General features: G+C 38.3%; 1 protein-coding gene across 1 annotated transcript in view; it reads left to right on the forward strand.

Moving 5' to 3' along the window:
- Positions 1-25,405, forward strand: part of LOC106879644 (centriole and centriolar satellite protein OFD1) — an 85,800-nt gene that overhangs the window by 37,218 nt on the left and 23,177 nt on the right. The window contains exons 11-19 of the mRNA XM_089365464.1: positions 536-609; positions 4,497-4,588; positions 7,033-7,110; positions 8,888-8,955; positions 10,974-11,017; positions 13,685-13,836; positions 16,007-16,118; positions 21,230-21,275; positions 23,132-23,423. Of these exons, the coding sequence (XP_089221590.1) occupies positions 536-609; positions 4,497-4,588; positions 7,033-7,110; positions 8,888-8,955; positions 10,974-11,017; positions 13,685-13,836; positions 16,007-16,118; positions 21,230-21,275; positions 23,132-23,423 (958 nt within the window). The remainder of the gene's footprint in view (positions 1-535; positions 610-4,496; positions 4,589-7,032; positions 7,111-8,887; positions 8,956-10,973; positions 11,018-13,684; positions 13,837-16,006; positions 16,119-21,229; positions 21,276-23,131; positions 23,424-25,405) is intronic.

Here is a 25,405-nt window from a genome sequence, read left to right on the forward strand (position 1 = left end):
TCTCTTTCCAACCTTTTTCTCCCCACGTTTTTTTTTTTCCCTGTCTCTCCATCTGTTTTCTCCTTATTCTTTTCTATAAAAGAGTGTAGGCTCGAAATGTCAAACACTCTTCCATTTTTCCTGATCATCAAACTCTCTATATATAGTTGAAACTATATATATATATATATATATATATATATATATATATAGTTGAAATTTACAGAAAAGCAAAAGACAAAGACAGGTTTATAAACAACAAGCAGGTGTATTAGGTTACATCATCAAAATCTCATAGCTATGAGACAAAGCATGATTAATTCAAAACAATGTGAATAAATAAGATTTAATTTTGGAAGAATACTGTGAATGGTAAAGGTCAACCATCTGTTCCCCTCCTCTGACACCCTTATGAAATTACTCACCCTCAACTTTCTCTCCTCCCCAATCTTCTGTCTACATTTTCTTTGTTCCATTTATTTCTATTTATTTCAATTTATTTATTTATTTCAATTTATTTATTCATTCATTTATTCATTTCCATGTTGTCTTGCAGAATTAAGATTGACTTACAAAACAAATTCTTGGAAAGATCTCAAAATATGGATTCTAGAGAGGCTCTGATTAAAGGTATATGCTCACTAACAGTCTTCACCCACCGACATACTGTTTTTCTCTTTCTGCCTATTTTGCCTTCTAACGCAACATACCACTGACCTAGCTACCTGCACTCACCCTCCAACCCCTGTCCAGCTGACATATTTTCCCCTACTCTCTTCATTCCCTGCAAGATCTCACATTAAATATTTTTGTCCAACATTTCACCCCCAAAACTGCAACCCCCTGGTGTTCCCCAACTGCAACCTATTTACATTGACCTCCTGTTGATGTTCAAACTGAGCACTGGGTGCATCAGCTTTGAAAATCTCTGCAAATGTTCTCAGTTCTGTCCTTCCTCCTTTAGCTGATTTATTAAAAGAAAAAGAAGTTTCTGTCCCCTAATTCTATTTGTTTGTTTCTTAGTCCTTCCATAATGTTTTGTATTATAGGATCATGACTTTGTCATCGTGTGATATGGTTGGAGCAAGTTAGCTTGTTATAGCTGGTCCTTCTCCAAGCCACTTGTGAGGAAGTTATGATATATTACAGTAGTGATAGGAAACCTTATTGAGCAAAGAAATGAGGGCACTTGGGCCAAGGAAGGAGTCTCTTGAACGCCTTAAATGAGGACACTCAAGCCGAGGAAGGAGCTTCTTGAACCAAAAAGGAAACCTCTTGAGCCAAGGAGAAATCTTGACCTGCTAAGAATGGCAATTAATTTCCCTAAAATCATACCTTATTGTTTCAAAACTAGGACACACTGGATAATGTAATTATAGATACATACTGCTTAATATTTTTTAAAAAATGAACTGGAATATCTATTAGTATAGGCTGGTTGGATTAACAATAACAATTAAGCTCTGTTAATCTTTTCCATCACAAGATTTCAGATGATTAATACTAAAACTATTGGTGGCTGAGAGATAAACAGTCTTGCTCTCTGGCTCACTCTCCTTTCTCTTCCAACTGAAGTATTTATCTATCTACTCTACAACAAGATGCTTGTATGTGTCTCATCTGTACCATTAATCTCTCAACTGACACAAAGCCCCCAGCCTGCCAGCTAATCACAACACCAGTGTTTTGTTTAATCACTGTTTTTCTATATCAGTAGAGACTAGATTTGTTTAAGCATGCAGAAATATGCAGAATTTTTGGTTGGAAATAACCTTTTTCTGTGGTTGGTCATTATTATTGTTTTAAGTGATTGATTGTTTTGTGCCACCTGCTTGGGACACAGCAGACTGGGCTGCTTGTTTTGTGACTTGTTTTGGTTGGAGACACAATGTCGTGACAGTGACAAGACATGAACTGCTGATTTCTTGGTTAATTTCTGACAACCTAATGTTTCAGCCATTCACTACCTCACATTGATAACCTTAATGGAGTAAAACGTTTAACCCTTTGCCTGTCCAAAACATTTTTGTAAATTTCTCCTAAACGTCCATGGTTGTTTTCAGGTTTTTTTTTTTTTTTGTTATTCCTTGTTTCATACATTCTGAGTAATATAAAGCTTTCTTTTCATAAGTCCCAAGTTATTCTGGTAGTTGTGTAGTAAGACATGATAAATTCATTTTTTTACTGTAGCACAAGTTAGTTGTTTGTGACAGACACTGACCAGTTAAGGTTAGCGTTGTGAAAATCCAAACAACTTCCACCCAAGTCTGAGGCACGTGTAAAAACTAAAAGTTGAGTTGGTTGCTGTGAAGACGTTGAACTTTTAACAACATACTTTCAAGATCCTCATTCTGTCGGCCTCAGCTAGAACATGGGAAGTTACTGTTTTGCTTTCCCAGTCATTATGACTACTGGCCTAAGTTCCCTTTAGCAACTCTGAATTATTGTGCCCAGTTCTTCACTTGACATTTGTTTCCTTTAACTGACTATGAGGTTTATTATATCTTTTTACCCGGTTTGCTGAAATTGGCTTCTCCAGCAAGATTTGTATCTGCATTATGACATTTGTGTTTGTATTGTATCATGGAATTGATATTAACTCCAATTTGGAAAACCTGTAAATTGTAGTAAGTGCAACTGAAATTATTTATGTCTTAAAAATGTTGTTCCTGTCGGACTGTATGTCTAGAGCCTGATATTTCGCACACACCTTCATTTCTCCTGTAATTTACATTTGTTAAGTGTTGTTTGGAAACTGTAATAAAAACTGTATTTCATTTGAACACAACTCATTTGCTTTCTGCTATTTATCGTTGCCTTTATATAAAACTACCATCTATATTTCTTGCTACAGTCTACATATACTTGTTAAAATTGAAAAAGATTTGGGAATGTGAATCATATATGATGCATGAATACCAGAGAAGGATATACTGTATGTCACATGTGAGACACAGTTTGGGCAAAGGGTTAATACAGTTATTTCCCCCCCCCCTATGTATTCCCCCCATTTCAACTACCAAGATTTATAAAGTAGTTTAAAATGAGAGTGTGTTTTCTTCATGTTTTCTTCATTGTCAATGCAATGTAAATGGAGTCACTAAAACTGAAAACCAAAACTGAACTATTACATGTATCTTTAATTAATAGTACAGTATTAATATCTTTTTTAGACACAAATTTAATTAATAGTTATAGCATATATTGTTGCCATTCCTAAAAGAAGAAACCTATAATCAAAGGCATTCTAGACATGGCCATACTGAGAGGCTCTCTACCACAGTTTTGTAACTTTCTACAGCATATCCACATTAAGTAAGATATACAGAATGCTGTTCTGAACCAATATTGCTTTCATTGCTAATAATGAATTTTTACCCAGCCTGCCAGTTAATCGCAACACCAGTGTTTGTTTAATCACTGTTTTTCTATATCAGTAGAGACTAGACTTGTCTAAGCATGCAGAAATATGCAGAAATCTAGATTCAGCAGTTCTGCTGCTAGTGCTGGGTGCTTTTTGTCTGCTACCAAAACACTTCAATGCTTTTTAGCATGATATGTCTATACAAGACAAACACCATAGCTTTGTGGCTTTTTATAGTCTATTCATGTTAAGTAAGATATGCAGAATGCTACTTTGAAATAATACTGCTTCCACCACTACCAACAATTTTTTTTTCAGACACAGTTTATAAGAACCATATTATCCAATGAGATTGTAAGTTTTTTAACCCTTTAGCTTTTAAACTGGAATATTCTCCCTGTTTTATGTTCAAACTGGTCAGATCTGGTTTCTCACATCTACCCTACAATATCATTCTAAAAATTAACAATTGCCACATCAAAATCTCAAAGCTACAAGATAATGCATCATCATCATCATCATCGTTTAACATCCGCTTTCCATGGTGGCATGGGTTGGACGATTTGACTGAGGACTGGTGAAACCAGATGGCTACATCAGGCTCCAATCTGATTTGGCAGAGTTTCTACAGCTGGATGCCCTTCCTAACACCAACCACTCCGAGAGTGTAGTGGGTGCTTTTACGTGCCACCGGCACGAAGGCCAGTCAGGGGGTACTGGCAACGGCCACGCTTGAAATGGTGTATTTTAAGTGCCACCGACACAGGAGCCAGTCCAGCGGTACTGGCAACGAACTTGCTCGAATGTCTTTTCACATGCCAGGAAGGTGACATTGGTAACGGTCACGCTCAAATGGTGCTATTTATGTGCCACTGGCATGAGAGCCAGACAGCTGGTGCTCTGGCAACGATAACGCTCGGACAGTGCTCTTAGTGAGTTACTGGTACAGGTGCCATCACGATTTCGCTTTTGCTTGCCCCAACAGGTCTTCGCAAGCCGAGTTTAGTGTTCAAAACAATGTGAATAAATAAGCATTACCTTTGACAGAATAATGTGAATGTTAAAAGGTTAAAGCAGTAAGATATGATTTGACTTAACTGTTATTTCTGGTTTCACATCACCTCTCTCTCTCTCTCTCTGCTTTTGTTGATAGTGCATGAATTAAGGAACAAAGAAGAAAAAGAAAAGTTTCAATTAATGAAGGAAGATAATGACAGAAAACACAACAGGATTAATGAGTTGGAGGTATGTCATAAAAATGAAACAAAAAAGTGGACATATTTTTAATTAATTTAGGCTTTTCCTCTACCTTCTTGCTTCTGTGTTAAAATTAAGGTTATGGATCACTGTTAATATTCAGGCATGGCTGTATGGGTTTGAAGTTTACTTCCTAACCACTTAGTTTTGAGTTCAGTCCCACTGCAATACACCTTGGATATACATCTCCTACTTTGGACCCAGGTCAACCAAAGCTTTGTGAGTGGATTAGGTAGACTAAAACTGGCAGTAGTCTGTCATGTGTATGTGTGTGTATATTTATCTACATATATGTGTATGTATGTATACATATATACATATATTCAGTTAAGTATATGCCTGGTCATAGAGTCACCAATGGTTTCACATCCATAAAGTGGTTAGCCCCATGGACAACTCAGACTCTAATGGGTCTAATTTTTGGGGGATATATTCTGGGAAGATAATAGTGATGAAATAGGGGGTGTGAGCACACTTCTTGCAGAGAAATGGGTGGATAAGGTCATAGAGGTAGTGAGGGTGTGCGATAGAGTACTTAACCTCAGACTAGTCTTGTAGAATGGTATAGCTACAATTATCTCTGCTTACGCCCCACAAGCAGGCCTACCAAATGAACAGAAGGATCACTTTTATGATATTCTTATACAGGCTACCTCAAAGATAAGTGACAATGGTCTCATCTTTGTGGCTGGAGATTTTAATGGGCATGTCAGACAACCTGGTATCTTCCATGGTATACATGGAGGGCCATGGATATGGTACCAGAAATGAAGAGGGAACTAGACTCCTGGAGTTCTGCAATGCAAGTAACCTATTGATCTGCAACACCAACTTCAGGAAGCCAGCCAGCCACCTGATGACCTATCAATCAGGTGACTCAGCTAGTCAGATTGATTTCATTCTCACCAGACAGTGGGATGCATGGTTGCTCTTAAATACAAAGACCCTCCCTGGTGAAGAATATACCCCGCCCCCACCATAGACTTGTAATTAATGACTTTAGACTCGAGGCCAGAAGGTTGCCAAAAACCAGACCAATCTGGAAAAGAAGGACTTGGAAGCTTAGGAACCCTTCACATGGTCAGAGATTTAGGGATATCCTTACCGAGATATTTGATGATAGGGAGGAGAAGCTACAGTCCTGTGACATAGAAGGCAGCTGGGAATTCCTGTGAGACAGCTTGCTGAGTGCCACAGACCAAATCTGTGGCTGGTGCAAAGTCCCTTCCAGACCCAGGGTAACATGGTGGTGGAACAATACTGTTGACAGGGCCATTAGAGCAAAGAAACAGGTTTGGAAGGCCTGGAAGAGTGAGGGTAGCAGGTGAATGTATCAGATAGGCAAATGGGAAGCTAAGGAACAGGTATATATAGCTAAGGGAGTAGTAGAAAAGAAGAAGTTTGCCAATGTTCAGTGTCGTGAAGACCAGAGAGCTGAAGTATTTCGGATTGCAAGACAGTGTGGGAGAAAACCATGATGTCAGAGAGGAGAAATGTGTCCACATGGATGATGGTGTCCTTGCGTTTAATGATTCTGCAAAGAAAGAGGCTTGGAGATGCCATTATGAAAGACTGCTGAATGTGGAGAATGAGTGGGAGGAGGAGAGTCTGCCAAAGGTTGACCCAATTGAGGGACCGGCTACCCGAATCGACAGTACCTTGGTAGATAAAACAATTAAGGATATGAAAACAGGGAAAGTACCTGGCCCATCAGGAATCACCACTGAGATGCTTAAAATATCGAGTGGTGTGGGTTATGGTCTTCATGTCAATAATTATCACACAAAACTACACCAATACACCAAATATGAAATCAATTGGAACAAATGTTGAAACTAAAAAGGGCAACCAAACAAAAAAAAAATTGATATTTCTCCTTTATAATAGAAGGATCCTCATCCATTTTGATGATGATTATTTCAGTTGTTTAATCAACTGAATTACCTGTTCATTGAATTAACACGTAAGTGGCTGAATATTCCTCAGAACTATCATTATCCTTGGTGGAATCAGCATGACATTGTGACAAGGCTTCCACACAATTTCCATCTATCTAATTTCACTCACAGGTTTTGGGTTGACTCAAGACATTTTTGAAAGATTCTTGCCCAAGGAAGCCATACAGTAGAATCAAATTCAAGCGTTCACGACTGGGAAATAAACTTCGTAACCATTTAGCCATTTTGTGCCATTTCCATTATATATGGAACTCTAAAATACCACACTGTTTTCCTTTTTTATTTTTTTATGATTGCTTTATCAAAACTGTTAATTAACTAATATTTTCCTAAATTAAACATTCAGGTAATTAAAATATATAAATTTATACTGAAACACCTGTCTTTTCCAACACACTATTTTACTTTATGATGACATATTGTACAATTCAGGATCACTTTCTTTTATTTTCCATATTTTTTTCTCTAATTTAGACTGCAATTCAAGAGGCTCGACACAAAGAAATAACAGCAACCAAACATAATGATTTCTTGAATGCAAAACTTCGTGATGTATGTCACTGAATTCTATTTTAGTTTATAAATTCTCTTGTGTTATTATTTCCTTATTATCTTAAAAGTGTTCTTAGTTATTTCTTTATCAAAAAAAATCTGGTTTTCTCTTTTAGATTTAATACAAATATAAATATAAATTTAAACTTAAATTTCTTACCAGTAATGAAGATTAGAATAACAATCAACATTGTCATATATTGGCTGATTCAGGCTCTTGGGCATTATTATCATTGTCATTGGAACTAAAATTGTTTTTCTCCCACCATGTTGATCTTTAGTCTTTCCCATCGTTTTTCTTATTATTCAAAAATTTTATAGCATCCTGACAACTATCTATTGCCATAACCAACACATTTTTAACTGATTTTAATTTTATACTTTGACTTCTGTGTCATGACAATGATTATTATTGGGAATGCTTTGTTTCAAAGCTTAAAAAGTGCACATGAAAATGTGGTTGCTTAAACACCTGTATACACACACACACACACACACACACACACACTGAAGGCATTGTGATTGTCTATTGTTACCAGTATCATTGTTGTCATTGTTCTCTTCATCGTTAATTGTAATTGTCATTGACTTAATTATAGTCCCAAGGAATAAATAAAGTTATCTATTCATCATAGAATGATTTTGCAGATGTGGAAGCCTAATATTGTTTCATAAATTTTAACAAAATACACAGATTATCAGTCAAAATAAGAGGCTATTAATGTATGTGTTCATTGAAATATCAGTAACATATTAGCTACAAGATTGAAGAAGTTAATAACGATAATTTACAATAATGGACAACTGAGATAATTGTAATTATGTACAAAGAGATTGTTGGGCATGTAGTTTGCAGAATCTCTCAGACATACACATGGTGATTTAAACAACTTGATTATATTGGGAATAATCAGTAAGCCTTCATTAATAAATGCCAGAACAACATTACTATGGCTTCTGGAAAATGAAATATCATTGTCACTTCCAACACAGATCTGGTTTTTTTTCAATTTCTCAAACTAATATATGGTTAGAATCACTTTCTTTACTACGTATGAAACCTTAGAATTCTTGTGAAAGAGGAAGTGGATTCTGCAGAAGTCATTCTTATAAAATATATGAGATTCTGTATGAAGTCACATTACAATTGTTGAAAACTATAATGGAAAATTATCTGAAAAATAAAATAAACACAAGAACAAATCTAAAAAAATATATAAATGATCAGAGACTAAATTACAAAAACCTAATTTGCATTGTTTGGTTTCACTTGGTACTAATTACACTCAATAATTTCTTACTAGAACTGTAGATCTCTGTAACTCCTTCTTTGCCAATATTTTTCCCATCAACTACTGACATTCACAAATCCAAATTGAAGTTATTACAGCATCAGGCAAAATGCATTGCTATGTATGGTGCTTGTTTCATATCTCTGTGCTCTGAGTTCAAATCCCACCTAGGTCAGCTTAGTTTTTCATCTTTTCACATTCAATAAAATACATTGTCAGTCCAGAGCTATAGATTGGCAAAACTGTTAGAACATCAGACCAAATGCCTATGTGTGCAATGGTTGTGTTACACAGGGACCTCCAATGTATTGCTATTGGTCCTATAATACTGCTTAGATCCTTCTATACACCAATCTTCGTAATAATACCCTTGAAAATTATTATTTTTACATTATCATTCTTTGCTCATCTTCCTGCAAGGAATAATCTGTAATGAATAATCGATAATGAATGATCTATAATGAATAATCATTATTCTTCCTCAGATGATTGATTACAGTACAATCAAAGAACAAAATGCTGTCCTGAAAAATGAACTTGAAACTGAGAAACTGTAAGTAGCCTCCTGCTTCTCTGATATATTAATAAAGAAAATATGTATGAGCTCTAGTGAAAAAGTACCTTGGTGATGGAGAGGCTGGTTCATAGCCTTTGACTTTTTCTAATCATATGCGTATGCTTGTATCTTCTTGTAAGTTTGTATGAGCAAGTGTACGTGTGCCATACAACCTAAGCGAGGGCATTTATACATCCATATCTGCTAACGGTTACAATTAATACATTTTTCGCTGTATTGTGTATTTGTTTCTTTTTGCTTCTGATATTTATTATTAATCTTCTATAATAATGAAGCTCTGTCCCTTAATTTATTGCTTTTGTATACACTTACTGTGAAGAAAACTTGTGGAACAGACATTATTTTAATGAGATACATCTTGCAATCACCTGAAGAGACACATCTACATTGACAGATACACCTAAACCAGTTGTTAAGTATCCTACCTGTGAGGGATCAATGCTAGATTGGTCAAAACAATTGTAGTGATAAATAAACATTCTCAAATCTATTTTCTGTCCCTCTCTAATTAATCAAATATATTCTTTTATTATTTTATTTGTTTCAGTCATTTGACTGCAGCCATGCTGGAGCACTGCCTTTAGTCGAACAAATCAATCCCAGGACTTTTGTGTTATTTATTTTATTTTTCAGATAATTTTCCATTATAGTTTTCAACAATTGTGATGTGACTTCATACAGAATCTCATGTATTTTATAAGAATGACTTCTGCAGAATCCACTTCCTCTTTCACAAGGATTCTAAGGTTTCATACGTAGTAAAGGAAGTGATTCTAACCATATATCAGTTTGAGAAATTGAAAAAAAAAACAGATCTGTGTTGGAAGTGACAATGATATTTCATTTTGCAGAAGCCATAGTAATGTTGTTGTGGCATTTATTAATGAAGGCTTACTGATTATTCCCAATATAATCATGTTGTTTAAATCACCATGTGTAAGCCTAGTACTTATTCTATTGGTCACTTTTGCCGAACCACTAATTTACGGGGACATAAACACACCAACATCAGTTGTCAATGGTGGGAGGGGGGGACAGATACAGAAACACACACACACACACACACACACATATATATATATATATATATATATATATATATATATATATATATATATATATATATATATGTGTGTGTGTGTATACATATATACATACAACGGGCTTCTTTCAGTTTCCCTCTACAAAATCCACTCTCAAGGCTTTGGTCAGCCCGAGGCTATAGTGGAAGACACTTACCTGAGATGCCATGCAATGGGACTGAACCCGGAACCATGTGGTTGGTAAGCAAGCTTCTTACCACACAGCCACACTTTATAGTACAACCCATGCCAGCACAGAAAACCGGCATTAAATGATGATGATGATATATATATATATATATATATATATATATATATACAATGGGTTTCTTTCAATTTCCGCCTGCCAAATCCACTCACAAAGCTTTGGTCAGATCTAGGCTATAGTAGAAGATACTTGCCCAAGGTGCAATAAAGTGGGACTGAACCCTTGACTACATGGTTGGGAACCAAGCTTCTTCACCACATAGCCATATCTGCACATAAATAAATAAATATGTGGCTGCGTGGTAAGAAGCTTGCTTTCCAACCACATGGTCCTGGGTTCAGACCTACTGTGTAACACCTTGGGCAAGTGTCTCCTATTATAGCCTCAGGCCAACTAAAACCTTGTAAGTGGATTTGGTAGATGGAAACTGAAAGAAGCCCATACTATATATATATATATGTATGTGTGTATATATTTATGTCTGTATTCGTTATGGTGTTTTTATATCCCTGTAACTTAGCGGTTCAGCAAAGACAATGATAGAATAAGTACTAGGCTTAAAAACTAAGTCCGGGAGTTGATTTTCAAGGTAGTGCCCCAGTATGGCCACACTCAAATGACTGCAACAAGTAAAAGAAAATAAATAAATGACCAGTTAGCAGATCAGCAGCTGTATATGATTACGTGTCTCTCTATTTCAACAGCCTCCATGCTGAAACTATCCGGAAAAAAGAGGAACTACTAGCACGTAAGTAAATTTGGAATAAATTAAAAATAAATTAAATCAGGTGGAAATACTTTTTGATAATTAGTTACAGTTTTTTTAAGCCCTGAATTAAAATTCTACTTGTCTTGTAAAGTCACTTGTTGACCTTGCCAGTGCAGATGCCATGTAAAAAGCATCCAGTCTACACTATAAAGTGGTTGGCATTTGGAAGGACATCCAGCTGTAAAAATCATGCCCAAACTGACCTCGCCTGTGCAAGTGCCACGTAAATAGCACTCAGCCCGCCCTACGGAGTGGTTGGCATTTGGAAGGGCATCCAGACATAAAAACCATATCAAAACAGACAGAGAAGTCTGATGCAGGCTCCCGACTGGCCAGCTCCTGTTAGACTGTCCAACCTGTGCCAGCATGGAAGGACGACATTAAATGATGATGATGATGATGTTGCTTTCCATCTTTCTGGGATCGATGAAGTAAAGAACCAGTCAAGTACTTGAAAGCATTCAATCAACCAACCATCTCCCCTGACTTGTGATACCTGTCTTAGAAATAATTATTGGTTTCAAATCGTGGCACAAAGCCTGCAATTTCAGAGGGAGAGGGGGGAGGGGGTAAGTCCATTGCATGCACCTCAATGCTCAACTGGTGCTTTTATTTTATTGATTCCCCAAGGATGAAAGGCAAAGTTGACTTTGACAGAGCTTGAACTCAGAACATAGAGACAGACGAAATGCTGCTAGGCATTTCCCCCACCGTGCTTACAATTCTACCCACTCACTGCCCTTATCTTAGAAATAGTTATTAACTTTTTAAATTGGTAGGGTATAGAATGAGCAGGATGTAGGACAAAATGTTTTTGTAGGTTTCAGTTATGGTCCTTTACATTCTGATTTCTGATCACACCAAGACCACCTTGGGCTGCCATCTTTTCAGGGTCAACATAATGCAACAACATTGATTATCATCTAATGAATATTCACTTTGCTGGAACAGTAGGTGCCATGTTGTAAAAATAGGAATAAATCCATTCACATATATATATATATATATATATCATCGTTTAATGTCCGCTTTCCATGCTAGCATGGGTTGGACGATTTGACTGAGGACTGGTGGAGCCCGAAGGCTAAACCAGGCTCCAATCTGATTTGGCAGAGTTTCTACAGCTGGATGCCCTTCCTAACGCCAACCACTCCGAGAGTGTAGGTGCTTTTACGTGTCACCTGCACGAAGGCCATTCAGGCGATACTGGCAACGGCCACGCTCAAAATGGTGTATTTTATGTGCCACCCGCACAAGAGCCAGTCCAGCGGTACTGGCAATGATCTCGCTCGAAAGTCCTTACACATGCTGCGGGCACAAGTGCCAGAAAGGCGACGCTGGGCACAGGTGCTATCCCGATTTCGCTTTCGCTTGCCCCAATAAGTCTTCGCAAGCGGAGTTTCATGTCCAATGAAGGAGACGACATTGGCATGGGTGCCAGTCGTCGAATTTAGTTCGATTTCGATTTCACTTGCCTCAACAGGTCTTTGCAAGCAGAGTTTAGTGTCCAAACAACATACAAGAACATGCCAAGGTTATACTACACAATTTTATCAACTAATCCATGAAAGATCAGGCATAAAATTATCTAATTTACATATATATATATATATATATATATATATATATATATATATATAGTTAAAAAAAAAGCAATAACAAAAAACAAAAAAACAACAAAGTGAGGACGTGATATGGATAGTATTATTGGACGCTCAGGAAAGGAAAGATGGAAAGTTCGGAGAATGGAAGAACGGAGAAAGAGGAAAATGGTACCGATGCCCACGAGGTTACATTATGAAAAGACCGGAAGAGGGGGTGGTGGGGGAAATATATATATATAATGGCTACCTCTGATGAGTGCAGGATTACATAATCAGACTGTTACCTAACACACCATTGAATTGCTAGTGTGAAACCAATTGGTAAGATCGGCTGTAATGGATATAATACTGTACACTAAAATTACTATATATATGTGTGTGTGTATATATATATATATATATATATGTGTGTGTGTATATATATATATATATATATATGTGTGTGTGTATGTGTTTCCAGAACACTTAACTTTTCAGGTGAGATGACAAAGGACTGAGATGCTGGCGCCTTGTTGTGCTCAAGAAGACTCATACTCCTCAGCAGAAGTGTTAAGGCCACTTCCTCTGCAACAGTACTGTGCTGGTGCCATGTGAAAGCACCCAGCATACTCTGTAAAGTAGTTGATGTTTTAGGAAGGGCATCCAACTGTAGAAACGATGTCAAATCAGACTGGTGCAGCTCTCTCGCTTGCCAGCATGGACAGCAGACGTTAAATGGTGGTGATGATTGTTTCACCTCCTCTGTCTTTGGGATTCTCTTTCTCAGTTTGTGTGTGTGTGTGTGTACGTGCATGCGTGCACACACAGCATTTCTTAACTCATTGCCTGCTACCAAGACTAGTATGCACACTCATTCTATACTTCTTATGTTAATTCTCTCTCTCTCTCTTTCTCTTTTGCTCTCTCTCTCATTCTTTCTCTTTCTCTTCTCTCTATACAGTGTAGAAACTTGACTGGAGAAATCAACCAGCCAAATGATATTTATATTGGCTTTTATTAAATAGAGATATTAACTTTAACTTTTTTTTTGTTGTCTCCACAGGTCAAGAAGAAATGGCTAAAGATATTTACAAACTGAATCAAGAAATAATGATTGCAAAACAGAACTCAGAAAGATGTCGATTCGATGTGAAACAAGAAAAAGTTGTATATGAAGAATTCAAAGAAAAGCTAGACAGCAGGCTTCAGGAGGAGGTATGTGTATAAATATATGTACATACATACATGTGTGTGTGTATGTGTGTGCATGTGCACACACACAGCATTCATTAACTCATTGCTTGCTACTTTATAAGCTCTCCATACCAGTGCAAACGTCTCTCTTGCACGCCACATCCGGTGCTTCTTATGTCCCACATTTCTCCCAGGGCGCTTACTCTGTCATGTGTGCACACTGACATTACACATCCAGCGGATCATGTTAGCTTCGTTTCTTTTGAGCCTATTCTATACTCATTCTATACTTTTTATGTTAACTCTCTCTCTCTCTCTCTCTCTCTCTCATTCTCTCTCCTTCTATCAGTCCTAGTGAGGGATTATCAAGCCATGCAAAATACTTTATAAGCTCTCCTTTAATACACCAGGCTAACAATATTGTTTAGATTAGTAAAGAACTCCACATATTCTTGTGGCACAATGGTGATGGATGAAAGGCACAATTTTTCTTGGCAGAAATTGAACTCAGAATGTACAGAGCTGGAACATATGCTACAAGGCAGTTTTTCTGACATTCTAACAACTCTATCCATCCATCTTGTATGTCGTCATCATCATCAACATCATCATCATTTAGCATCCATTTTCCTTGCTGGCATGGTTCAGATGGTTTGACAAGATCCACAGAGCTGCAGGCATTAGCATAGCTAGAGTGTGTGCTGCCCAGGGAAGCCTTTCAGTTTGCCACCCCCAGCCTCCACAAAAATTACATATTGCCTACAGCAGACCAAAAATGCTGTCCGGTGGGTGGGGGTGGACCACCCCTTCTTCCCACCCCCTCTAGCTATGCTAGTGGTTGAAGGGCTGCACTAAGCTCCAAAGTCAGCTTGGGGATGGTTTCTACAACTGGTTGATCTTCTTAACATCAAGAAGCAGGAAGCAGCAGACTGGGTCCCCACCCCCTACTCACAATCATGATGAGTGGTTCCACCCATTTACTTCTAAGTAGTTTCACAATCCATTGAACTCTCTAATATAGGCACAAGGCCAGCAATTTTGGAGGAAGGGGCTTAATAATTATATCGGCCCTGTTACATTACTGGTACTTTATATTCCAATGAAGGCACATGGCTCAATGGTTAGAGTATCAGGCTCATGCTCATAAGGTAGTGAGTTCGATTCCCAGACTAGGCTGCATGTTGTGTTCTTGAGCAAGACACTTTATTTCACATTGCTCCAGTTCACTCAGCTGTAGAAATGAGTTGCCTTTCCCTTGGATAACATCAGTGGTATGGAGAGGGGAGGCTGGTATGCATGGGTGACTGCTGGTCTTCCATAAACAACCTTGCCCAGACTTGTGCTTCAGAGGGGAACTCTTTAGTGCAATCCTATGGTCGTTCATGACCGAAGGGGGGGTGTCTTTACTCTTTACCCTTTTATTTTAGATTTCTGAACTCACTATGCCCATCCTCTCACAAAAAATAAAAAATAATTAGGTCTTTTGCCCATTTTAGAAACTAATATTAATGAACCTTTTAAGGCAATGAACTTGCAGAATGCTTAGCAGCATTTCATCCATCTTTACATTCTGAGTTCAAATTCCACTGAGATCACGTTTGCCTTTCATCTTTTTGGGGTCAATAAAATAAGTACCAGTTGAACACTTGGGTCAATCCTCATCGTTTAACGTTCGCTTTTCATGCTAGCATGGATTGGACGATTTGACTGAGGACTGGCAAGCCAGAAGGCTACTCCAGGCTCCAGTCTGGTCTGGCAATGTTTCTACAGCTGGATGCCCTTCCTAACGCCAACCACTCTGAGAGTGTAGTGGGTGCTTTTACGTGCCACCAGCACGAGGGCCAGTCACCTGGTACTGGCAACGGCCATGCTCAAAACGGTGTTTTTTACGTGCCACCTGCACGGGAGCCAGTCCATCGGCACTGGCAACGATCTCGCTCGAATGTCTTTTCACGTGCCACTGGCACAAGTGCCAGGAAGGCGACGTTGGTAACGATCATGCTGGAGCTGTTTACGTGCCACCGGCACAGAAGCCAGGCAGCTGCTCTGGCAACGATCGCGCTCAGACGGTGCTCTTAGTGCTCCACTAAATCCCTCCTGCAAAATTGCTGCACAAGGGCAGCAATTTTGCGTGAACCAATATTAATGCATCTTTAAGAACCGATGTGATTATTGTTTTCTTTCTTTGCAGATGAATAAAAACAAAGAATTATTTCTAAAAACCACAAGTCAATCTCAACAGATCCAAGATCTCAATTTAAAGAATTCTGAACTTCAGACAAATTTGATGCTAGCAGAAAAAGGTAATTGGAAATATTTAATTAGTTTTGTCTGTTATCTTCTATCTTTTATTCGTTTCAGTCATTGCACTGTGGCCATGCTGGGGCAACACTTTGAAGGGTTTCTACTCAAACAAATCAACCCCAACACTTATTTTTTAAGTTAGCTACTTAGTTTATTGGTCCATTTTACTAAACTGCTAAGTTACAAGGATGTAAACAAACCAATGCCATTTGTCAAGTAATGGTGGGTGGACAGCAAAAAGACATACACACACACACACACACATGCTCGTACACACATGCACATACTCACAGACACACATACTCACAGAGACATGCGCACACACATGCTGACAAGCATACATGCACAAACACACACACATGCATATACATATTCACAGACAGACACACACACATACACATGCACATGTGTGTGTGTCTGTGAGAGTGTGTATGTCTGAGAGTGTGTGTGTGTGTCTGTAAGTATCATCATCATCATTTAACGTCTGCTTTCCATGCTAGCATGGGTTGGACGATTTGACTGAGGACTGGTGAACCAGGTGGTTACACCAAAATCAGATTGGAGCTTGGTGTAACCACCTGGTTTCACCAGTCCTCAGTCAAATCGTCCAACCCATGCTAGCATGGAAAGCGGACATTAAACGATGATGATGATACTTACAGACACACACACATGCACCCACACACACCCACATTCACAGACACACATACACACACGCTCACACTTGATAAAACAGACTCCAAACAGGCTGGTGTTGGTCTGTATCATCAAAACTTCTATTACATAGTAAAATTAATAAAATGAGTTGCTAGGAACTTGCCATGAAGAGTGGAAAATCCAAACATTTTGTATAATGTCCTTCTTCAGGGAAAAGTTGAAAAGAGGGAAATTAATGAGACACAACAGAATTGTGCATCCTCTAATTTGCAGTCAGTAAATGTAAAATTCTGCTGTGCTTCATTAATTTTCTTCTTTTCAACTTTTCCCTGAAGAAGGTCATTGTCCAAAACACTGGATTTCCCACTCGTCACAGTAATTTCATGGCAACTCTTTTTATTGGCTGTACTACATAATAAGCACCCAGTACACTCTGTAAAGTGGTTGGCATTAGGAGGGACATCCAGCTGTAAGAAACCAAGCCAAAGCAGATAGCAGGGATTGGTGCAGTCTTCTTACTTGCCATTTCCTGTCAGACTTCCAACTCATGCCAGCATGGTAAATGGACATAAAATGATGATGATCATCATCATGGTAAACAACAGCTTCTTTCAGTTTCCATCTTCCAAATGCACTCACAAGGCTTTGGTTGGTTTGAGGATGTAGTTGAAGATACTTGCCCAAGGTGCCACACAGTGGGTCTGAACCCAGATGGTTTGACAGGAACTGAAAAGCCAGATGACTGCACCAAGCTCTGCTCTCTGCCTTGACATGGTTCTAAAGCTGGACGTCCTTCCTAACGCCAACCACTTTACAGAGTGTACTGGGTGCTTTTTATGTGGCACCAGCACCAGTGAGGTTGCCATGTAACTTGCAAAATAAGATATCCTCAACTGAGGTGAGGAGTAGTATTGAGGGAGAGCAAAAGGGGTCTTGCATTAGAGGGGAAACCATGGCTACTTCATGTGGGAGTGGGGAGAGTTAAAGAGAGGAGAGAGAGAAAATGGTGAAGATATGGTGTGTAGGGGTGGGGTGAGTGGACTGGTTATTGAAGAGGGAGAGTTGGTAGGTGGGCTCATGAGATTGCAAAAGGAGAATGGTAGATAAGAGGTGTGGGCAAGCTGGAGTAGCAGGGGTAGGGGGTATTGGAAGGATATGCTGTGGGGGAAGAAATTCAACAATGGCATATTGTGTGCAGGCAGGTCCATGAGAGACAACGGAGGGGAATGCAGTGGGTGGTGGACGTGGGTGAGGGGTAAGGTGGTGTCGGGAAGCTGGGTTGTGGGGGAGGTTTGTCAGTTGAGAATAGATTGTGTGCAGTAGGTTGGGGATGGGGAGTGAGCACAAAGGACATGTGCATGTGTTTGTGTATGGTTATTTATGTTTTTATATATTAATATATGAATGTCTGTGTGTACAGTAATCCCTCAACTATCATGCTTATTTTACCACAGAAATAATTAGAATCTAAAAGAAATATAAACACCAATCAGCCACAGAAACCCAAAATATACAGAGAAGTCCATGACATAAATTTACGTATATTAGCCTGAAAAATCCATGATGTACTAAGTGTATGATTGGTGAACTGTGATATGGCAAGGGATTACTGTGTATATATATATATATATATATCATCATCATCATCATCATCGTTTAATGTCCGCTTTCCATGCTAGCATGGGTTGGACGATTTGACTGAGGACTGGTGAACCAGATGGCTACACCAGGCTCCAATCTGATTTGGCAGTTTCTACAGCTGGATGCCCTTCCTAACGCCAACCACTCCGAGAGTGTATATATATATATATATATTTATGAACGTGTATGTGTATAAATATACACATATGTGTATATATGTGTGTGTGTATCTCTGCATTTGTATGTGTGTACTGGGTGTATCGCCAGGCTCATCTATTAAGAAATATGCCACAGACCCTTTGTGGCTGTGTGGTGATTTATACCCCCCACCCCCACCTCATCCACCAGTCATTTAGATGTAATATTTATTCACCTGCCCTGTCTTTCTTCTCTTATGCTCATATAGTGCAACCTATGTCCCCACCTTCCAGTCAGTGGTTGGCTCTGATTTCTTATTTGCACCAATTTACACTTGTGAGGGAGGGCCTTTTCAAAGCATCTTTTATTGTTTATCATCACTTTTTTTTTTTTGTTCCTTTTTTTTTCAAAATCTTATTACTGCTGTGACCAACAAGCTTCTTCAATTTTGTAGTTTCATTTCACTTCTGTTTTTTCTCTCTCTCTTTCTTTCTTACTTTCTTTCTTTCTCTCTCTTTCTCTATCTTTCTCTTTTCTAAGTGAACATGGAAAGTGTAAAGTTAAAAAAATTTATAAAACAGAAAAACAAAAACAGAATTTGAAGTTCGAGATGAAGAAGAAGATGAAAGCAGAAAGAAAATAGAAAAGAATCAAACAAAAACACATATGCACATAAAACATAAATTTAATTCTCCTGTAAATAAACACAAATAAAGTTATATATTTCGCAATATATGTATGTATGTCTGTGGGTCAGTATTTAGATGTATATATTCTAATTATATACTTATTTTACTTTTGAAACATGTTTACATTTGCTCCATCTGTCAGTCTCTTCCCACACTCACCCTGTCCAATCTTCTTTGCCATTTATATTCACCTTCCAGTAACTTGAGGATATACCCCAACACCTCATTACCAACCACCATCTTTTTTCCCTTTCCAACTTGGGTAATCTTCCAATTCTATATTTAAAAGATGAGAAATTATTTTACATTTGACTGATATTTGTCCTCATCTTGTTTGTTGTTAACACAACATTCCGGCTGATATATCCTCCAGCCTTCTTCAGGTGTCTTGGGGAAATTTCAAACCTGGGTTCTCATTCCTAAGGTATTTTTAGATATTATTATTATTATTATTATTATTATTATTATTATTATTATTATTATTCAGGTCACAGCCTGGAATTGAACTCGGAATCTTGGGGTTAGTAGCCCGCGCTCTTACCCACTACGCCATATGCCCGATGTAATCAACTTGCCTCTTCCTCTTCCCTACAGCAAGACACTTGTTCCTGTCCTTCCTCTATCATTATTCTAACCCAGCTGTTCTCAACCAGGGTCCATGTAAGATTTTTGGGAGTCCATAGATGCAATATAGTAAATTGGGAGTCCATGGTAATTTTTCAGGAGCCATGAAAAAATTGTTTCAGACAATTAAAGTTTATGCATAATAAATTGGTCCACAATACACTAAATATTTTAACAATTTTTTTTAAGCAATTCCTAATAACATTTAATTATAAAAATACAACAGGATTTCTTAAACATCGAATAGCTATAGGGGTCCTTACTAATAAAATAGGAACTAGAGGGGTCCTTAGGTAAAACAATGTTCTAACCCCTCTTCACCTGGCACAAAGCTACCTCCCTCCATACCTCTACCCTTCTCACCTGAGGTGGTGTATTTGTCTTGCAAGTTATTTGGTGACCTCACCAGTGCTGGTGCCACGTAAAAAAACATGCTGTAGAATCTGTAAAGTGGTTGGCATCCAGTCTACTCTGTGAAGCAGTGTAATGTAAGCAATTGCCATTAAGTAGGGACATCCAGCCATAGAAACCCTAACCTGAAGGTGGAGAGTTGGCAGAAATGTTTCGCGCCGGGCGAAAAGCTTAGCAGTATTTCGTCTGCCGCTACGTTCTGAGTTCAAATTCCGCCAAGGTCAATTTTGCCTTTCATCCTTTCGGGGTCGATAAATTAAGTAGCAGTTGCACACTGGAGTCGATCTAATCGACTTAATCCATTTGTCTGTCCTTGTTTGTCTCCTCTGTGTGTAGCCCCTTGTGGGCAGTAAAGAAATAAGAAACCCTAACCAAAAACAGACAATAGAGCTTGGTGTAGCTCTCCAGCTTGCTAATTCCTGTCAAACCATTTAATCCCTGCTAGCAGAGAAAAGGCACATTAAATGATGATAATGATGATGATGGCTACTACTACTACTACTACCACTACCACTACTACTACTACTACTACTACTACTACAACTCTACTACTACTACTACTACTACTACTACTACGACTATACTACTACTACTACTACTACTACTACTACTACTACTACTACGACTCTACTACTACTACTACGACTATACTACTACTACTACTACTACTACCGCTACCACTACCACTACTACTACTACTACTACTACTACTACTATCAAAGGCAGTGAATTGGTAGAATCATTTGGTAGTTGGGTAAGATGCTTAGCCACATTTCCTCCAATTCTTTTTACAAGTTCAAATCCCTCCAAGGTTAATTTTGCCTTTCATCCTTTCGGGGTCGATGTAATCAACTTGCCCCTTCCTCTTAAAATTGCTGGTCTTGTGTCAATTATTATTATTGTTACGTTATCTTTTTCTTTTTCTTTTTTTTTTGTCTTTTTTTTTTCAGCATTGCATCAAGAAATAACCCGGAAAGCTGAGAAAGTATATTTTAGGTAAGTATATTTTTAGGTGTGAAGGCACGTGTGGCCTAGTGGTTAGACACGTTGCACTTATAGTCATGAGATCGTGGTTTCAATTCCCAGGCTGGCTGTGCATTGTGTTCTTGAGCAAAACACTTCATTTCACATTGCTGCAATCCACTCGGTTGTAAAATGAGTAACCCTGCGATGGATCTGCCTTCCAATCAAGGGTAAATATTGGCCTACTCACCCAGCCAATGGAGTGGCATCATTTGAAAGATAAAATGATGCAAAGTGCATTGTGACCAGTGATATAAAACAACATTCAATATTCTGGTCAATCACGTGATCACATGATATTTTAGGCAAACTATGCATGTATCAGTTGTCATGTTTAGCCTTTTTCTCTTTCTGCAAAATTTGTGTCACATTTAATATTGAAAGCATTGATTTCATAAATTGGCTGTATATGATACCATTCAGCCTGATGTGATTATTATATTCCTATTTTTCTGTATAAAACTTTGAATGAGCATCAATCTTATATATTCACTGTGTACATCCATTTGATTTTGTTGTTTTTTCCAGCTTTTCATTTTTGATTTGCCTACACACACACACATATAAATATATATATATATATATATATATATATATATATCATCATCATCGTTTAACGTCCGCTTTCCATGCTAGCATGGGTTGGACGATTTGACTGAGGACTGGTGAAACCGGATGGCAACACCAGGCTCCAATCTAATTTGGCAGAGTTTCTACAGCTGGATGCCCTTCCTAATGCCAACATATATATGTATATATATATATGATATATATATACTTATATGTATATATATATATATGGTTTTCACTGTCCATTTTTTCCTGTCTTGGTTTGTGTTTGCCACCTTGGAATCCTCTGTGTAGTTGGTTGATCCACTACTCAGGAAGAGACTATTCTAGAGTACGTCCTGTCTGGTCTTCGAAACGTCTAGATAGAATAGAGACAGCTGATGAAGGGATATTCCAAGGGGCTTTCCGTTTTCCTATGTGTTCGTTCCGTTGTCTGTAGTTTATTGTTCTAACGTCCTGTACCCTGATATGCATGTATATACACATGTAGATGTAAGTATGTACATATATGTGTGTATACATGTATATATATTCTTTGTATTATATATATATATATATATATATATATGATGTGTGTGTGTGTGTGTGTGTGATCTTACCAATTGGTTTCGCATAAAGAATACAATGGAGTGTTAGCTGATATTGACGGAAATATGATGATATATGTATATATTTATTTAAGGCAGTGAGTTGGCAGAAATGATGGCACAGCGGGCGAAATGCTTAGCAGTATTTCATCTGCCACTACATTCTGAGTTCAAATTCTGCTGAGGTTGACTTTGCCTTTCATCCTTTCAGAGTCGATAAATGAGTTACCAGTTGCGTACTGGGGTCAATCTGTTTGAGTGGCCCCCTCCCCCAAAATTTCGGGCCTTGTGCCTAGAGTAGAAAAGTATATATATATATATATATATATATATATATATATGATTCGCCATGATAGATCGCTAACCACTACACACTTTTTTTCTCTCCTTTCTTTCTGTGGAAGAGCGTAGGCTCAAAATGTAAAAGACTCTTTCAATTCCTGAGCATTATACTAATACATCTATTTGTTTTCTACACCACCTGTCTTCGTCTTTTTTTTTTTTGTGAATTCTTCCTATATATATATATATATATATATATATATATATATATATATATATATATATATATATATATATGTATGTATATATACATGTGTATATTTTTGTATATATGCAAAACACAAAGCTATAAGATAAATGATATGTAATTATTTGCTCTCATTGTCTTAGGTCTGATGCAAACAGTGAAATACCTTGTAATAAACCAGTGCTTTTGCATGGTGGTTATCATGAAGAGCCGCCTTCCCGCAAAGGCATACAATCATTGGTTGACTGCCAAAGCGAATGCATTTGTAACAGTGAATGCTCTGATGCAGTTCAGTATCACCACACACGACAGCCAGGAAATAATGTCTTTGATGAGACTGATTTTTCTGAAGGCAACTATTTACTCACTGATGATACTTCTAGAGTTATTAGGGACACAAAATACCAAAGTGAAATGCTTGAGAAAGATACAAAGGTAAGTAATCGTTTTACATGCTTTCTTTTTCGTTTTCTCTTTTTTTTTTTAAATATCATCATCATCATCATCATCATCATCATCTTTTAACATCCACTTTCTATGCTGGCATGGGTTGGACAGTTTGACTGAGAACCAGCAAGGTTTCTACAGCTGGATGCCCTTCTTAACACCAACCACTCCGAGAGTGTAGCGGGTGTTTTTACCTGCCACCAGCACAAGTGCCAGTTAGGCGGCGCTGGCATCAGCCAGATTCAAATGGTGCTTTTTACATGTCACCGGCATGGGTGCCAGTCAGGTGGCACTGGCATCGACCATGCTCAAATGGTGCTTTTTATGTACCACCAGTATGGGGGACGGTCAGGCAGCACTGGTGTCAACCACACTTGAATGGTGCATATTACGTGCCATCAGCATAAATGCCAGTCAGCCGACACTAGCATCAGCCATGCTCAAATGGTGCTTTTCACGTGCTACCAGCATGGGTACCAGTCAGGTGGCACTGGCATTAGTCACGACTACGATTTCACTTGGTTCAACAATGTTACCGTAATCTTGTAGAATGATTTAAAAACTCGTTTCTCTTGCCTTTTACTTGTTTCAGTCATTAGACTGTGGCCATGCTGGGGCACCACCTTGAAGAATCTTTAGTTGTATGAATCAGCCCTAGTACTTACTATTTTTTGTAAAGCATGGTATTTATTTTTGCCAAACCGCTAGGTTATGGGGACATAAACACACCAACACCAGTCATCAAGCAGTGGTGGTGGACAAACACAGACACTAACTTACACACACACACACACACACATTATTTATATATATATACATGGTTGATGCAAGGCTATAGTAGAAGACACTTGTCCAAGGTACCATGCTGTGGCACTGAACCTGGAACTATGTGATTGCAAGGTAGACTTCTCAACACACAGCCATGACTGCACCTGTGTGTGTGTGTGTGTGTGTGTGTGTAGGTACAGGGGTGGCTGTGAGATAAGTAGTTTGCTTACCAACCTGAGGCTTTAGTAGAAGACACTTGCACCTTGGGCAAGGGTCTTATACTAAAGCCTCAGGCCAACCAAAGCCTTATGGGTGGATTTGGTAGATGGAAACTGAAAGAAGCCCATTGTATATATATATATATATATGTATGTATGTGTGTGTATATGTTTGTGTGTCTGTGTTTGTTCCCCCCAACATCGCTTGACAACTGATGCTGGTGTGTTTACATCCCTGTAACTTAGCGGTTCGGCAAATGAGACCGATAGAATAAGTACTAGGCTTACAAAGAATAAGTCCTGGGGGTCGATTTGCTCGACTAAAAGGCGGTGCTCCAGCATGGCCACAGTCAAAATGACTGAAACAAATAAATAAATATATATATATACATGACAGTTTCTGTCTACCAAATCCACTGACAACGCTTTGGTCAACACAAGGCTATAGTGGAAGACACTTGTCCAAGGTACTACACAGTGGGACTGAACCTGGAACTATGTGATTGCGAGGCAAACTTCTCAACACACAGCCATGATTGCACCTATGTGTGAGTAGATAAGTGCAAAACAAGGTAGAGAAAATAGTACTTGAATACTAAAGGTAAACTAGTGCATGTATAGCCTTGTGGACAGCTCATCAGACTCTATACAAAGACAAAATTTAACTTTCTACCAAGCGGAGGGGATGCTAGGATAACAAGATTTAATGGCTAACATATAAAAACGTTAACGAGGACGGTTTATCTCCCTTGGACCAGGGTATTAAAAATCCTTTACAGCCTCGTAATAGCCTAACCAGCAAATGGGGAAACCAATTTTCCAGTAGATAGTGCTTGAAATGGACACATTTAGAGAAAATTTCTCTACGACTATTTAATGCGCCAGGTTTAGTATAGTTCTAAAGGATTTTGGTTCTCTCCGCAGTGCAGATTTTGCAGCAACCACTCCCATTAACAAATGGGCCTGGATGTTGTACTATTTTCC

This window comes from Octopus bimaculoides, chromosome Z (genome assembly GCF_046866305.1).
Source record: "Octopus bimaculoides isolate indiv1 chromosome Z, ASM4686630v1, whole genome shotgun sequence".
Classification (NCBI taxonomy): domain Eukaryota; kingdom Metazoa; phylum Mollusca; class Cephalopoda; order Octopoda; family Octopodidae; genus Octopus; species Octopus bimaculoides.